The sequence below is a fragment of the Gallinula chloropus genome, assembly GCF_964237585.1.
Source record: "Gallinula chloropus genome assembly, chromosome: 1".
Lineage (NCBI taxonomy): Eukaryota > Metazoa > Chordata > Aves > Gruiformes > Rallidae > Gallinula > Gallinula chloropus.
The window spans coordinates 63119005-63137293 of record NC_140085.1 but is presented as its reverse complement, the minus strand read 5'-3'; the positions used below and the strand labels follow the sequence as shown (position 1 = coordinate 63137293).

Below are 18289 nucleotides of genomic sequence, written 5' to 3'. Positions count from 1 at the left end.
CCACGGCATGCTCCTCCCAAAGTAAGCTGTGTGAGGGCCTTGGCCAAAACTCTCAAAATAAGAACATGACTAGAATTTCCAAGAGCCACCCTAGAAATGGGATGGATAAAAGCGGGACACCAGAACACCAGGAGGTATCCTTGGAACAGAGCCTTCTTGAACCTGAAGTAACGAGTTCCTGCCAAGTTTCACTTCCAACTTGCAACGAAATGGGAGACATGGCATAAAACAGAAATATGGAGAAAAGATAGGGAAGAGGCCCCACAAATCCCTGCTGCAAAGCAGCTCTTTGACATTCCCTGCACTCCCCCACCCTCCCTAAGTGCTACCATTTTATAACTTCTGCCTGTCCTTTCTTCATGTCTTCTCTCTAGTTTGTCTCCATCTAGCCCTCCCCTCTCCATGACACTTGCCTGCAGCTAGATGGACCTCAGTGACTGACATTTTGAAAGGCTGCTATAAAGAGCAGCTTTTTCATGCAAGGGACAGTCCTCCTTGCGTTCTAGCTTGGTAGGTAGCTAAATGTCTTCAAGAAGTCTCCTTCCCTCAGGCCTCTCCCAACAAGGGTTATGAAAGAAGCCCACCATTGCAACTGAGTGGTGACTACCCACCAAAAGGGCCCAGAAGCAAGCTAGGCTGACAACAGCAGTGGGTTGAAGCAAGGACCTCTGTCTCTCCCAGCCACAAGGCCAGACCTTCTCACCAGTGCTTGTGAGGGGCTGCCCAAGAGAACCTCTCAGGTCTTTGTCTACTGTGAGGGAGTCTACCAAATAGGTTCTTTGAGACTTCTCAAAAGGACAGTTTGAAAGCAATGTCAAGTTTCTACAGGGAGAACACTCATTAGCCAGATACCTAGGCAGCCACCTTCTTAAATACCATTTTTTCTTCCTTTTCCAGAGTCTCTCAGGTTCCTCTTTCCTCCTAAAACTGGGAGAGAAAAATGACAGCAAAAGGTTAGAAGACACGAGCTAAAAAAATACACAAGCCAGCAAAAGATCCTAAAATATTAAACATCTTTTGTGAGAATGCAGCCTGCAAAAATCAAACTGCAAAGAGATGGCTATTACTTTTCTTATTTTGAAGCTGTTTCTCTGGGGATGCTGGACACACAGAATTCTGCCGGTAGCAACAAACATAGAGTTTCCACATATAAATCCAATTAATTCCATCCAAACCACAACATGACTGAGGGGACAAAAAGCCATGAAACAGGTACCCAGATACTATAAATTCCAGATAAACACAACAAATAATATAATAAACATTCCAAAACATGAAATAAATGATTTTTTTTTTTTTCCTGAAGGATACTTTAACATCTTTGGGCCCTAGTTCCCCACAGCCAGAAAGGAAGTGCAACTGACATATAGGAGCCACAATCCAAAATATTATTTCATTGGGTCATCATGTAGATACCATCTCACTGCATTTCCTTCCTGAGAACTTTGCATTTCAAGTAATATTTTGAAAAGTTTTCCATGGAAAAAAATAGCCTAAATGGGCCTGGAAGGAAATACTACTTGCCTCTTTCATTACTGGAGATGACTTACAAGAGTCCTTCTGACAGCATCTCAAAGTACAAAATGGTTAATGACATAAAAAAAACAAGTAAAGAATTATCTCAGTCTCTAAATTGGTGAGTATAAATGGGATGAAGGAGAAATTATTAGCTGTTAGAGTAATAACCAAAACAAAACCATGATTTTTTACCTCAACTTTTTCTGCCACAGAAACTTACCTGCTTTTTTTGACTATGGATTTAACAGACCAACAAGAACTCAATTTTAGGTTTTTCTTTCTCTATCTAGAGGTAGCACACTTCAAAAAAAATACACCCCACATACACCCCCAAAAAAACAACCAACCAACCTAATAACCGAACCCTCCCCCCAAAACCACAAGATCAAAAATCCCCAAACCAAGCAGCACCTTCATACAAACATACAGTGGTAGGTACATTTTCAATATTTTTGGTCTTCTGGCCCCAAAAACTCCCATAATTTGATCAGCTGGCAGTGAGTCTTACAGAAATGCTCATGGGTATGAATCAGTAAGGACACCTCCTCTCAGCAACAAGGCAATCCCAGGTGAAGATGCCATACTTCCGTCAGCTGACAAGCTGACACTGCTGAAGATTTACACACATGCCTGTGTTTTGCCTCAGTCTTCACCCTCAAGTGTTTTAGCCACACTATTGCTATGAGATAAGAATTTGATGGATTGACCACTTCATGGATAAGGAATTGTCTGGACAGTCCCAGGCTGCATCAAAAGCAGCATGACCTGCAGGTCAAGGGAGGTGATTCTGCCCCTCAACTCCTCTCTGCTGAGACAGCACCTGGAGCCCTCAGTACAAGAAAGACATGAAGCTGTTGGAGCAAGCCCGGAGGAGGGCCACAAAGATGATCCAAGGGCTGGAGCACCTCTCCTCTAAAGACAGGCTGAGAGAGCTGGGGTTGTTCAGCCTGGAGAAGAGAAGGCTCTGGAGAGAACTTATAGTGGCCTTCTAGTACCTGAAGGGGCCTACAGGAAAGCTGGAGAGGGACTGTTTACAAGGACATGGACTGATGGGACAAGGGCTGATGATTTTAGATTAAAGGGTGGTAGATTTATATTAGGAAGAAATTATTCCTTGTGAGGGTGGTGAGGCAATGGAACACGTTGCCCAGAGAAGCTGTGGCTGCCCCCTCCCTGGCAGTGTCCAAGGCCAGGTTGGATGGGGCTTTGGGCACCCTGGTCTATTGGAGGGTGTTCCTGCCCATGGCGGGGCAGTTGGAACTAGAGGACCATTGAGGTCCCTTCTGACCCAAACCAGTCTGTAATTCTGATTCTGGACTGTGTGTATCTAATAGGACAAAACATGTTTGTAGCCTCATGCACCTCTGATTCAATTATGGGAGGCTGCTAAGACTGTTTATCAGAAACGTAAATCAAGGTGGCGTGAAGACAATTAGCTTTATTAAGCAATGATTTTCAGGAAAGAAGCCAGCCAGCTTCTCTGAGAACACCACTTCTAACTACCAACACATTGTCACTCAGAAAACATGGGAAAATTCTGAGAAAGGTGGCAAATATTGAAAATGTTTTCTTTGAAACACTTCAAAAGGTACCAAACCCCAGTAGACACCTCCAGAAACTTTTAAAGCTATGAAGTTATCAAAAAAAAAAAAAAAAAAAAGGATCCAGATCCATTAAGGGTTTACATATCACTAAGAACTAATCAGAATGCAATCACATCAGGGTATTGTGACCATTGTTAATGAAATGAAGTCAGACACAACACCTACAGAGGGTTGAACAGAGATGATTGAACACAGCTGCTGTGTTTTTCTACTAAAAGTAAGCACAGTGGGCCACCCTCACATAGAAGTTACTTCGAATTCTTTGTTACAGTCTCTAAGTTTAGAGAATAAAAACCAGCAGGCAGATAGAAAACGACTTTTGTGAACTCCATTAAAAATTCACCATTGATATCACACCTGATGTTTTGAGGCAGCTATCACCTCAGAGTTAACAGAGATTATATACCCAGCAGGTTTTACGTAATTGCTGGGGTACCTACTTCTATTTTCAGGAACTTTCTGACCTTCAGAATTTATTTATCGTAGATAGCCCTGTTAAGGATCTGTCTTCAGATTAAGGGGGGGATAAAGAAAAGAGGGGGAAAAAAAAGGCATGACTACCAAAGCTATGAACAGAGTGTTCATATAACAGCATCTCATTTTAGTGATAAGAGCAAAATAAAGAAACACTTAATTTGCAGCATTTGCGACCTACAGCTTCTGCTGATAAGCAGGCCTGCTAAGGATCATCGTCGTCAATTTTTCCATTCCATAGGATAATGTGGAATAATCTTCCTAAAAGCAGGGGAAAAAAACATAATCATGGCAGAAAAGGAATATGTCAACACCTCATTTGGCAATCACTTTCACGTTGATTAAATGGAGCTACAATTTTATATGCTGGTACACCACTCCTACCTGAACAAGTCTAAAGAGAGTAGGTGATTCTTTGTAAAACTAATAAAAACACCACGTGGCATTTTGCAGTGATTTGAAGAGAGGCATTAACGAGCAGATCCCTGTAAGACCAGATGAAGTTGCCCTTCTCAGAATCACTAATTCCAAGAACACTAATTAACCAAATCTTTCCAGCAGGAGAAATTCCAGCAGGAATAAGGAACAAGAAAATCGTAATGAGCCACATCAGGACTCTTAGAATGAGCATCAACAGACCATGCACTGATCTGCAAACCAAGACATACAGACTTTTGCAACCTCTAAAGAACCCCTCAAAATCCCTCAACTGAGGATTAAGAGCAGAAACTGTGATTCCAGTTAATAGTGAGGACAGGGTACAAACAAACAAAACACATCAACGCACAAGCTGTTAGAACACGGAAGTGTTACATGTAGAATAAACCAGTCAGCCACTGAGGGACAAAAGTCCCTCATTTCAGCACTGCCTTCAAGTTCCTACGACATAAAAATTCTGCCTCAGAGGAAGGCTCTGTTAACCACAGACTGTACACTCAAAACCAGGCAGGCAAGCACAGAGGAAAAGAATGTATTTTAATTGCATAGCCTTAAGAAACGTGGCTCAAACGTGGCTCAACATTCAGTTAATTTTGATGACAGGTATATTGAAACCAAAGGCGATCTTTCTCTCTATATATATATACACTAATACATTTTTAATTTCTTAACACAAATAATTTTACAGAATTAATAAGGTGTATTACATTGAAAAGCATATCTGGATGAATATTTGAAGGAGCAAGGAATATTAGCTTGTTTTGTTCAGGCTTTTTTACACTTTTTTGTTTTATAATTTTGGAGTAGACAGGAAATGCCATGTATCAGTTTGGCAAAGAATACTATTGCTAAGCTTTAGTAAAAAAACACCCAACAACAACATAGCAACAGAAAGTACAAAAATCAGATATTTAAATATATTATTCATTTTGAAAACCACTTAGTAAAATACAGGAAAGGAAGAAGTGCATTAAAAAAATGTGTGTGCTTATTAAAACATTTGGGATTCAATGCTTAGCTTCAGATGCCTGGCCAAGATGAAAAAATAAGATCAGCCAGTGTGGTTCGTGTACCAGTTCGAAGGGTAATTGGTGTGAACATCTGCACACCGCACCTGCCGTACCGCAGACACCCTCAAACCTGAAAATGGATGACCTGCTCTCTTTCAGGCTAAGTACCAGCATAAGGAACAAGGCAAAGACTGTTATAAGAATGCACATATTATTTTTACAAGAAAGCTCTGAGGAAAAGCTACTGCTGATACTTACACCATCGACTCTAAAGCTTTTCACAACGCATCATAAAACTAAATTTCATCTTGCATACACTCCTTCATGCATTTTTAGTATTCTAATTCCCTCTTATTTCAAAATAGGCCACTTTGATATCAAGTAAACGATGGCTTTTGGTATGGGGAACAGTATTATTTCCAATGAAAAGGAATAAACAGGATTTATATTTAAAAAGTGGTTAGCATAGCTTAGACGACACTCCAAGATATATGCCGTGTAATATTCTGAAAGCATCAAAACTTTTCAGTCCCTGAAATCAGTTTAAGACACTAATTATGAAGTAATGCACGTCAAGACTAAATCCTCCCTTATTTAGCTCACTCCTTGGTTAGAATAGCTCTCCTTCATTTTTGTCATCTTCCACTCTAAATTCCCCAAGAATTCCTTAAGATGTTAACAAAATCATCGTCATCCGTGATTCCAACACTTAATCCTTCATAGTAATCTTCAAACTCAGAGTAGGCCACTTCATTGGGAGTGCTGCAGGACTCTCCTAGTGTTTCTAGAAATGATGACTGAATTTCGTCTGCGGTAGCTTTGCCTGTGAAAGTATATATTTTTTTTCCATTAAACATATTTTGAAGCACAGTGAATATATAGCATTTAATATATTTTAGGCAAGCAACTTTCAAATTATAACTTGCAAATATTTTTTATTCTTGAAAAAAAGATTTAAATATTCTGATTTCAGAATTACGTCATCAGCTCACTTAATACCAGCTGCAGAAATCATCTGACTTGGATAGTACAATGATAGCATTGAGTATCAACAGAAGCATAAGGCTGCAATCAATTTAAATTAATTATGAGATCAGGAGGATTTTTAACTTTAAGTGACTGCAAAAACTAAATAATGTATTTGTAGTCAAATTTTGGTGATTCAGAAGTTACCTTGTATTACATTAAACATATGTGTTATGACAAGTTCAGAGCTCAAGGAAAATGTTAAGATGCAAGTTCACATTTGAAAAGTCTTCTAGTGACCTCATAAAGACTATAGTCAAGATGATTTCATAGCTTTGAGGAAAAAAATGGAAAAAATATAACATTACAGTATTGGAAACAATTGCAAGTAACATCCCTGTAGCACCATGTATCTTCATGTGTTACCACTAAAACCACTGGCAGTACAACAAACAACCTGTCTTCTACAGGTAAAACCAGAAGGGGTCAGGACATGAGGGAAACTTCCACAACAACTAGTTTGGTATGTGAAGGTGTTATTTTAGAAACTGACATACAAAGATTTAAACTCCTACTTTTTCAATGACAGAGTTTAAACATTTTTGAGGATTCTGAAAAAAACCAAAGAGAAGATATCAATATTTCCTCTGTAAAAGAGGACAACCCCATCCCAGAAATAATAATGTATTCAGGAGGAACTTCAAGTGCTGAGTACATTTAATGTCAGCTGGAAATCTTGCATATTTTGATGGAAAACAGTAATATGAAAATGAGGGTATCCTCCTAAGTGAAAATTCTTGATATCATATATGTCACCGATAACTTGCACACCAAAGCAGAGAAATAACTGCTTAAATGGAGTCCTACACAGGTAGGGAAAGGAACTACTCTGCACCTGTGCAGTATTTGCAGCATGATAAAAAGCAAATATTAGAATTGTGTATAAGAACACCATTAATATTTCCGGCCATGTTCCAGACAGACACATTATAGGTCTAAGAGGAAAAAAAAAAAAAACATACTTAAGAGCTTGAGTCTAAGCCAATATGAAAACAGTTTCCATTTGGAACTAGTTTCTGGATCTGGTATCTCTGCCAGCAAGATGACTTCAGTAGTTACAGATTTTAATTTTCCTTTTAGTTTATGTGACTTACCTGCCAATACTAGAGGATGTTTCTTTGCACAGTAACATTTTCTGATATCTACCATAGGCACACTCCCAGTTTTGTTGAAATCTAGTTTCATATAAGCCTATAAAGAGAAAAAAAAAATCATACAAGCATAAAAGAAGAAAACACAACCCCACAAGTAGAAAGATGGAAATATCAAATGTACTTTCCTAGGTAGCACATCTTTTCAGATAGTGGGCAATGGATTATGTCAGTTTACCTATTTCATGTAAGGCACCAGATACGAGAAAATTATTCTAGACTATGGGATTTCATTATTATCTCATCAAATGTGGTCCCCTCACCAACTCAAAATAAAACTGTTTGCTTTCCAAAATTTCTAGCTCATCCTTAGAATCAGAAGTTAAGCTGCTTCCCTTCTGCCTCTTCTAATTACTAAGATTCCTGTGTCATTCTGACAGGCCTCAACACAGCCTCTCCAGCACAGGTTACAGCAGGTTCGTTTTCATTCCAGTTTACTCAAATACACATACTTGATCCATAAGGCCAGGGGAGGCAGATCCTCCAGGATTAGAAGTATGAAAGTACATATCATTTTGCTTGATCTCAATATCCAGTCACTATTCTATTGACTGGTTTGTAATCAGTGTTTGATACTGCAAACAGCTCCACATTACATTACAGACGTGTAACAAATGGAATTTCAAATATAAGAACTTTCACAAATGTAATGACTGTCACTGTAGGTCTCCATGGAGGCAGACACACAGATACAGTGATCTGCCAAAGTAAGGAAACAGACTTCTGGAAGTGATTGTTTCAGAATGCCAGATGCTTTATGGACTGGACTGAGCTATAAGAATAGCACACACATGCATAAATTCAAAGTAATAAAGTTATTAACTCTAGAGTTCAAAATTAACTAATTCAACAAAAGGACAGCATGCACTCTTCCATTTTACATTTATTTTATTAAACTGATCTGGAAGTTTGAAAGTGAATTACAGGATGCACAACTCGAGAAAAAGAAGAAGCACCAAAACAACCACCAGAACATGATAAAAAACCAACTTCAAAATTAGAATGCAAAGTATCTACACCAAGAATATCTGCAAAAAAACTTACTTTTCTTACAAATGCTTTCCGATACTCATTCATTTCTCCAAATATGGCACGAGTAAATTCTCCATAGTCAACCTTCTCACTCCTGTCATCAGCAAGAATAAGCCATAGGGATTCAAAGTCCTGCAATTCAAACATATTTTGTTTGTGTCCTGGAATGAAACAATTGCTGTAACAGGAAACTACAGTATTCTCACAAAACGCCCAAACTTCCAAATCAAAAACTGACTCAAAGACTCATCAGAATAATGCAGGTCATCATTGGTCACTGATGACTGTAATTCACATTATTTGCAGCTTTGATAGCTGTTTTTAAAACATAACATATAAAACCAAGAAAAATATAAGTAAATATCATCCTATACATTACTTTTAAAAAGAAAAAAAAAAAGGGAATGAATTTCAATCCCACTTCATGATATAAAAAGATTGCACATCTTAATCTTTTAAAAATTTTATTTTTAAGAATTTCTCATATGACTGAGTGTAGAAATGCCAATATGCATGGGGAAAAAAAAAAACTTGCAAAAAATAACTGTTGAAGTATAGATATAAGCAAGGAAAGGAAGTGATTTCATAAATTAAAGTTAAGACAATACCCATGATTACAGTTTCATCTAGACTTACCCCTTCAGGTATTTCCAAATGGAATACTTTTAGAGCTTCTTTAAAGTCTGCCTGAGAGAGAAACCCATTTCTGTTCTTGTCTACGTGTCGGAAATGCTTCCCTAAGCCGGTTATAACCCGGACTCCTCTTTTCCTTAGTGTCTCTCTGAACATACCTGAGGATTTAGAGAAATAAAGGACACAATGTTTACCTGAAGTTGCCACACGCTACAGAGCTGATGCAGAAGTAAACCCCAACTACTTATGACACTGCTGGTTAAAATGCCACACCCCACATCCAGGCTCCCTTAACTTTGAAGAAAGAATGTCAGTTAAAACAAAACTATCAGTTACTTAACATTTGAGTAGAAATCATACAAAGCAGCAATTGACACGTAACAGAACATTTAAGGAGCTCACAGAAGGGAAGGAAGAACAGATAGAAGCCTCTGTGTGCTCAGATTACAAAACTGCTTGCTTGTGCTAGGATTGATTGCATACCACAGATTAACATACAAAGCAATTGCAGAACACTACTTCTGGCAATACAAGCATTCCACTATGGGACACATTGTTCCTCCTTCATCATGTGTGTATATTGAATACACATGGAAATAAGAAGAAATATAAGTAATTCTGCAGAATTGTTCCGGAATGATACAGGGAGAACGGTTTCTGCAGCTTTATCAAAATCTCTGGTAGCAAGTTTACTTTAGGGATGTCTGAGTTTTTCCACACACTCTGCTAACAGAGGTCATCTGCTATTGTTGTATTACATCTTCAGATTACTTGTATCTACAATTTTAAAACAAAATAAGGGGCGTGGTGAAAGAAGAAAGTTTTTTCCAGTAAAGGTTAAGCTCAGACGTGTATTAAAAGACATCTTGAAGTATATAAACAGCAAAGTTTAGATGTAGTCAGATAATTGAGAAATCAACTCATGCCTATTATGCAAGGGAAAACAGAATAACTCAAAGATTTAAAATTACTCTGAAATTATTTATCCAACAATTTTTCTAAATGTAAATGCCCAAGCAGATCTTAGTAACCAGAGTGCCTACTTAAAAGAGGTTCCTCTAGGGACAGTAAATGGTGGAGATTTTATAAACTGGTGGCTGTTGACTACAAGTTACAAAGATAATACACAGAACGGCATAAACGTCTTCCCATAATTTTAGACACAGAGCTATGTCTCTGTCCTGAAGACTGTAGGTAGGAATCTGGCAAAACTTAATAACATATTCCACAATATTCTACTCAGCACAACTTCTGTATTTTAGTAACATTAAAAGAGTATTAAAAAATGCAACTTACTAATGCATTAGAAAGAATGGCCCAAAGTATCAAGAACAAATTAACTGAAGAAATGAGACAGTGTTTGTACATTTTGCCAGTAACTTTTTAAATTTAATGCTGGTTTGACATACAATCAGGATTATGCTTCAGCATTTTTTCAGAGATTATGTCTACAGAGAGATTAACATTTTGTTCATTGCATTCACACTTATTCTGTACTGCCTCCATAATCTTTAGCTAGACTGTTTATTTAAAGGAGAGAAGAAATCATTCTTATGATTGATTTATTCTAGTACCAGATTCTAGTAATATTCTCATGTCTGACTTTTGTTTAATTTAATTTATAACAATGCTATTGTTCTTTGCATTGAGCTGTAAAGATGAAGATACAGAAATTAAATCTGAATGGGTTCTGATAGACACAAACCTTGAATCTTTATGAAAACTTTGCTGTCATCAACCACTTGCTTGGAATGCTCTTGCTTAAATTCCACAGAAGCAGCTCTAAAGTAATAAAAAATAACCTTGGAACAGTGAAATTACATGTAATGCTACTGAATTCAAAACAGCTGTAGTAAAAACATACAGAACTTTAACTCTTATACTACCCATATAAGCATAGTACTCAAGTGCTAGAGTTTGAGATGGCACAAATAGTCCTTGCTGAATAGCTGCAGAAATCCCTTTGTGACAATATTCCATTAGCAGCTCCTCTACAAATGCATTAATCATGGATAATTCATCCCATGCGTAAAATCTCCAGAAATTTACTTCAAGACAGTCCTAATCTTCAGCTTGGGCCACTGGAAGAGTTTCTCAAAGCAACCACATTTATTTACCAATAGGAAAATAAAATGAAGTAGCGATAAATCTCTCTCTAGAAAAGAAGGCTGTAGACCAAAATCTGGATCATCATATTTTAAGTATGATCTAAGAAATTTGGTTACATTTTGTTTTGTCTGGCAAGTGATTCCCTTCTGAGAAGGGAAAACGCCTATCAGGAATTACTATAGATGTCATTAAAAAGCACTATGGAAGAACTACTGGGGGAAAAGAAAAAAAGGTCCAAAAATTATTTTAATACAAATAGAAAAGCAAATACAAAAGCAGGGCTGTCAACTTTGAGCTGCTTGCTCACCTGTGCTTTGCCATGAAGCACTCCTCTTTCTGAGGCCAAGGCCTTAGCTCTCTACCGTCTACTGGGACTTTTCATCTCCACTTTGGAAATTTCTGAAATCCCTAAAAGCTTGTCTATATCAAGCCACCTAAACTGGAAAGACAACAACTACCTGTCTAAAACACACGCAAGCCAAAAGATTCATGCCTTGTGACCGCAGGACATAGCTGTTCCTGAAAACCTAAAATATACCTTTCAGACCGTACCTAAACAGGATTCACCTCAAATACAGTAATGGAGGTAAAAGGACTAAATTCGAGTTTAGCACCAGAAAATACTGAGTTCAGTAACACTCCCATTCAGAAGAAAAAGACAAACTTCACAATCTGAAATTTAGTCACTAATGGAAAGAATACAGAGAGTATAAAAAGTAAACAATCTGTTCCACCACAGGTAGCAGAAAATCCAAACTTATAACCCAGCAAGCAAGTCTTCTTTCTGGAGCCTTTAGAGATAACATTGGATCAGCTCCAAATTCCACAAGTATAAGACTAGCAACAACTGAAAGACAAAGCTGTTACACTAGAATGATGGGCTTTCTGAGAGGTAAAATGTCTTGCATAAGCTATGTGAAATTAAACTACATTGTGTTTTATTTCATGGAAACCTGGCAGAGAGGGAACAATTAGCACTAAGCATCACACTACTATATCTTTCTATAATCAATTACATTTGAATTTACTGTTTTATGTACTGTTAGCTCACTAAGGCTCCTTCACGAAGCTTTCGGTCTAAAGGGACCTTAAAGTGAAAATTACCGTAACTGAAAACAAGCTTCATGTGTCTGAACACTTGCAGAAATAAAAATGATAGTCAGGTAACTTGTACTAACAAAAGTAATCTTTAGATTGTGAAGGTATTTAGTTGAGGTTCTGTTACTGCTTTTGCTAGTCAAGAAGGGACTGAAGCATCTGATATATGAGGAGAGGCTGTCGGAGCTGGAGCTCTCCCAGTCGCTGTTTAGCTTGGAGAAGGCTCCAGGGATCTCATCAGTGTGCAAAAATACCTGACAGGAGAGCAGAGTAAACCTCCAATCCTTCCCCTGCCTGTGTTCAAACACTCGCATTATTATGAATGATACAAGCTTTTAACATAACTGTGTCCAGATCTGGGGCTCCCAATGCAAGAAAGATGTGGAACTGTTAGAGAGGGTTCAGAGGAGGGCCACAAGGATGATTAGAGGGCTGGAGCAGCTCCCCTATGAAGAGAGGCTGAGGGAGATGGGCTTGTTCAGCCTGGAGAAGAGAAGGCTGTGGGGGGACCTCGTTGCAGCCTTCCAGTACCCAAACGGACAATACAAACAGGAGGGGAATCAACTTTTTAGAAGGGTAGACAATGGAAGGACAAGGGGGAATGGATTAAAGCTAAAGGAAGGAAGGTTTAGATTAGATATTAGGGGGAAGATTTTTTACAGAGAGAGTGGTGAGGTGCTGGAACAACCTGCCCAGAGAGGTAGTGGATGCCCCATCCCTGGAGGTGTTCAAGGCCAGGTTGGATGGGGCCCTGGGCAACCTTGTCTAGATCCAGGCCTGGAGGTTGGTAGCCCTGCCTGTGGCAGGGGGTTAGAACTCTGATCCTTGGGGTCCCTTCCAACCCAGACCATTCTATGATTCCATAAACTTCACAAAATATTTTATAATAATAGTAATCATCATCATCATCATCATAATTTTCCCCCAAAATGTAGTATTTTAGTTCATCACATAAGAAAAGTTTCAGTACATAAAAAAAAAAATCTTACTTCAGACAAAGCAAATTAATTTTTATTTTTAAATTACTCCTTAGAAAGTTACTGAGTGCACTAACATATATTACTAATTTCATCTAACAACAGCCTAAGTACAGATTAAGAATCTTTTTAAAGATTGAGAGTTAAAGAATCTTTTTGCTGAAGGAAGGAAAGGTAATTTGAAAAACAGTTAGCTGCACTTACTTTAGAAAATCCATAGCTGCTTCATCAATACTGATCACACGAAGAGTGAGAATTGGGTTCTGCTTAATGCTTTCTGGAAGGTTATGATCAACACTTTGGAAAGTTAGGTTAGCTCCCTGTTGGTAAAGCACACAATGATTTACAAACAGGTTGTGTGTTTGACAAAATACACTCCGCAAGACTTTCAAGAAGTATGATTGTTAAAAGCCTTGGCATGAAATGCTAAAAAGATGTAGCTAAGATCACTTAACCTTCTCAGTAAAGCCCTTCTAGTACTAAATAAGAACAGCTTCGGCCTCCAAGATGATACTTTATCCCCTACATGGAAGTTTGTCTAGTAAGAGGGCCTACCACTGCCTAATCTACAGTTAAGAAACGTAAGACTACAGATTGTTGTTACCTCAGCCAGGCTCTACTTTTCTATTTTTCTTCTCCATTCTTATGGGATGGAAAACTCAATGGACCAGAGAAGAGAGTCACAGGAGGTGCCACATTGATTCCATGACAGCAAATGCAGACTCAAAAAAAAAACCCCTCTACAGTTATTGCTAATAACCTAAAAACATACTTGAGATAAAGAACTAAAGAGCAGCCTTCTCAAAGTTCAAATTGTTCCTGCAATGTTTATCTATGGAGTTTGGTTTTTTTTTAATTTTTTAAATTTAATTAGGTTTTACTAATAAATACGGAATAAAATCATGCTCTTAGTAGCACAGAGTTCTATTACCCAGCATGGTCTCTTCTGAGTATTATAAATCCCCCTTTCCTCCAAGTCAGGGACAGAGCACACAACTTGTATTCTGCAAAATTAAAGATGCTTTTTGATTTGGGAGAAGAGGGAACAGAAGAGAAAGAAAAGCAGCATAGAATTCAGAGAAGAATAAAAAAAAGCAGTAGCAGCCCTAAGTGTAATGTTCATGCAGGGCTGAGTTATAAAGCCTCCAAAACTCATAAATTAGGCAGGAGAAAGAGAGATGCAAATATCTCAACCATTTGGACTTTTTGAGAGACTGTGTATCTAAATGTCAGCCCAGAAACCCAGTTTGCAGATACAGAAAGTAACAGATATGACATCATCCGAAAGCTCAGTACATGTACTGAGCTCAGTACATCTTCTGGATGGCTTTAGATGCATCTTTATTGAGAATACATTTCCACGTGCAGGTTGCAAAGACACAGAACAATAATAAAAACATCCCCAAAACTCTAAAAATAGCTTCAACATGCATATCATAAATGATTTATTTAATCTTGGAAAGTCTTATATTATAGCCAGATGTAAACAGTTAGGATTAGACAGGTGGTTAGACAAAATACTCCAAAAACTAATGTCCTCTTCTACTTTCAGTACTTCATTCAAACATGGCTTTTGCTCTAAACTTCAAGATTTGCAGGAGGATGTGGAGAACTCAGTGAAAACTCAGTACCTGAAAAAACGCTCAAGTATTTATAAACCAGGAACAACTTAACCCAGTACACAAACACAGCAGTACAGAAGATGCCATATGACTTGTAGTCATTCATCAGACTAGCTGGTAGATAAAGTTTATCAATTAACCTGCATTTTCCTCATGTTTAAAAATATTTAATCATTGCCTCGTGTCAAAAATGCCAACAGACTTTGGAAAGAGTCTTAATTTTTAGCAAGTACTTTAGTTCAACTTCAGGACTCCTTGCCAAGCTGTTCAGTTTGCTGACAAGGTGGTCTACACTGTCTGCAGTCTTGTGCTCTCTAGTGGGAAAAGTACAAACTACATCTTAATCTGAAGCCAAAAATGATCTCTAGAACATGGGACTGCAAAATACTCCTGAAGATCTTTAATTTGAAAACGTTTCTGAAGGGAAAGGCTTTTGCTCTTCCCTGAAAGCTAGATCATCATTTTCAGTTTAAATATCTAAATATTACTTCCAGATCACCAACATCAGACACTTCAATTCTACAGAAGAATACTTACAACATAGAAGTCACTAAGTTCATAAGCTTTTCCCTTCTTTTGTCCACATTCATGTTGATAAACTCCCTTCTGAATGAAAGGCAAGGCATTTTTTCTGTGAAGTGATTCAAAGTTTACATTAAACCAATTGAATTTATTTAGGTTTCTTAGACACAGTGGAAGATGTTTTTTAAAGCCTTTTTAAAGAGCAATTTATCCTACCTGTTATTTCCAAACTGTCGGAATTCGTACACAGTGAGAGATCTGTCACACGCAAAAAAAAATCCAATCAACTCTCTACAAGCATCACGACCATTTCTAGGAGGAAAATTGAAAAGCATCTTTATGCTTCTGCATCCATGTAAATCCAATTCAACCCAAACATAAAGAATATTTCTATGTTGGAATATACATTTTATTTCAGTGTTGCACACTTTAAAATTGCTTCTTTTGAAAAAGGTATCCGACTATTCTCTTTAAATCACTATGGATTTCAAGTTCTGGATTTGGACACATACTTTTATGCAATATTCCATTCTCCATAATGTTCAAAACACCTGTCAAGGCTTCATGCTTTAGTGTACCAATGTGTTTCTCACTCATTAACTAAAGGACTACTTACAGCAGGACTACTACATTCATTAGGGTATTTTAAACCATGTGGAGAATCCTCAGCTATATTTAACAAGTACACAGCTCCCTGCTTCAGAAAAGCACACCTTTCAGAGCTGAAGAGTGTGTTTATGTCAATGCTACTGAATTCAGGACAATTTCAAAGATGTCCTAAACCTGCAAGTTTAACAAATAAGGAGCTACAAACAAGACACAAAGCTATCACATACCACATACAAAGGCAAGGCTTAATCACCTGAAGGGCAATGGCTAAGAGCATTATTTTACACAGCCCCTCTGCGAACTTCCCTGCACAGCACTTACTGATGCATCTTAACATAGTACCGTGGGACTGTAAAGGCACTATCCATCAGCCATGTCAAAGTTTGCATTACACATGTATGTATATGTATACCCACACAGCATATGCTTTTTTCTAAACATAGGGAACAGCAAGGTTCAGTGGAATTAAATTATTTCAAGATGGTAAAGATCATAATTCATAAATCCAAAGAATTGAAAAGCTTCACAGAATTTGTGGTTACCTCGATATAATCCTACTATCAAAGCGTAGCTTGTTAGAGAGCATGTTTTCAGTTAATCCTGATTTGGTCCTTATTCTGTGAAAATAATGCAGCATTATTATACCTCTGTGCTCACAGAGGAATGTTACATAAAAATCAACTGTTTCAAAACAGCAAAAAATGGGAAATACGGTATCCTTGGCAACTGGCTGAGGAGATGATCCCTCAGAGTTGAATTAGAAAGCAACTCAGAGTTGTGATGTGGAAGGTGTTCTGTAATTATATAATATGAGACTACATTCACAGAAGGCACAGATGTGAATGGGATATTTTGTTTACATATACTTATATATCAAGAATTCAATCTCTACCACTTACCAGAAGTCCGCAAATCAATGTGTTTTCTTGCAAAAATAGCCAGGTTGGGCCTTCTTTACCCACCTATGTCTTTTATATTGCCTACATTACCAGTTCCAGAAAGGGAGCTTTGTCCATATGATGGTGTAAGAGATTGAGACTGGTTTTGTTGCCCCCCTCCCTTTTTTTTTTTAAAGAATACAAAGATGGCATTTTCTGAGAAAGACTTTAGAGCAGGATGTTAAAATGCACAAAGCAGAGAGATCTGCCTGCATGGTGAGAAAGATTAACAGAACCAAACTTGGACCTGCAAATTCATTTAATTTTATGGATCACAATGTTTTCTCAGTTTTTCTTAAGCCCTTAGAGTTACTATTTCAATGCTCACAGCCTAGGAATGATACTTAAATGTCAATATGGTTAATTATCGCAGCAGAAATCAAAACATGAAAGAAAAGTATGATTATATTGTGAAGATCTACATTAGCATTTATGGATGTATATTCATGCAATTTTATGCACCTCAGGATAGGAATCTCTAAAAGGATTTGACAAGATTGCAAGCATTCATCAGCTCAGAAAAGGCTGGCAAAACCCTGCTATGAACAACATCAACATCAGCTTAAGAATGTTCTCCCAGGTTTATTAAGTTCTATGAATCAATCATTGCACACGGAGAATCCAAGTAAAAAGGTCCCACTAGAAAATCATAAGCTTGGGGAGGCTACAAAAAAAGGCTTCACATGAAGCTAGTGGATCCAAGACAGAAATAAAACACCTGGAAAGGCAAAGAGATTTCATAGTGCCCACAATAATAAAGAAATACAGCAGAGAACATGTTTCTGAAAAAAATAACCACTAGAGAAATCTTACTTTGTATCATGCAGGGTTCTTTTCCTAAAACGCATTGGTGCTGCCCCAAGTCCCAGAAGTCCGGGAGCTTCCTTGCCAACATCCGCACGGGTGGATTGCTCTGGGTCACTTATGACAGCCCTGGCCAGGAAGAGGGGGGGGAAATTCCCTCTATTAATGACATCTGAATTTCAGACCTTGCGTGTTCTCACTCAAAAAAACACCCAAGAATAACACAGTAATAAAATACTGGAGTTGTCCATTAAACTTGCATACATTTGGGGATTTTTTGTTGTTGTTGTTTTTTAAAAATTCTGCAGTTGATTACTCAGAACCAAATATGTGCAATAATATTCTGGTGGTGCAGTTCTACGTAGTAACTTCACATATTTATATGTAGCATTTAAAGGATATTTACATCTCTCTATAAAATAAATCATAGGCTTATGAAGGGTTTTTCTCTCATTTTCACTACTTCAGTATATATTCCATCGCTGATGTTCTTCATCTATGGCTCATGCCAAAAATCAGTGACAGCAGCTACTGCTACTAGCCAGTGACATCATTCAATAAAAACACTGGCACTTCCCCTCCCAAAGAACTGACTACGCAGCCCATAGGATCTCGAAGTCCCATCAAGCAGATAAGAAATAGATGAACTGGTTTAATAACATTTTTATATTTTCTCTATCAGTTCCACAAGTAAACAAGACACCTTTAAAAATACATTATTCTC

General features: G+C 37.7%; 1 protein-coding gene across 1 annotated transcript in view; it reads right to left on the bottom strand.

Annotated features, from left to right (window-relative positions):
- Positions 1–5691: 5691 nt before the first annotated feature.
- Positions 5692–18289, bottom strand: part of CAPS2 (calcyphosine 2) — a gene marked incomplete at both ends in the record, with an annotated part of 28469 nt that continues 15871 nt past the window's right edge. Inside the window, 10 exons of the mRNA XM_084279758.1 lie at positions 5692–5867; positions 7165–7261; positions 8266–8385; positions 8890–9044; positions 10592–10668; positions 13275–13390; positions 15230–15323; positions 15431–15526; positions 16366–16440; positions 17575–17694. Of these exons, the coding sequence (XP_084135884.1) occupies positions 5692–5867; positions 7165–7261; positions 8266–8385; positions 8890–9044; positions 10592–10668; positions 13275–13390; positions 15230–15323; positions 15431–15526; positions 16366–16440; positions 17575–17694 (1126 nt within the window). The remainder of the gene's footprint in view (positions 5868–7164; positions 7262–8265; positions 8386–8889; positions 9045–10591; positions 10669–13274; positions 13391–15229; positions 15324–15430; positions 15527–16365; positions 16441–17574; positions 17695–18289) is intronic.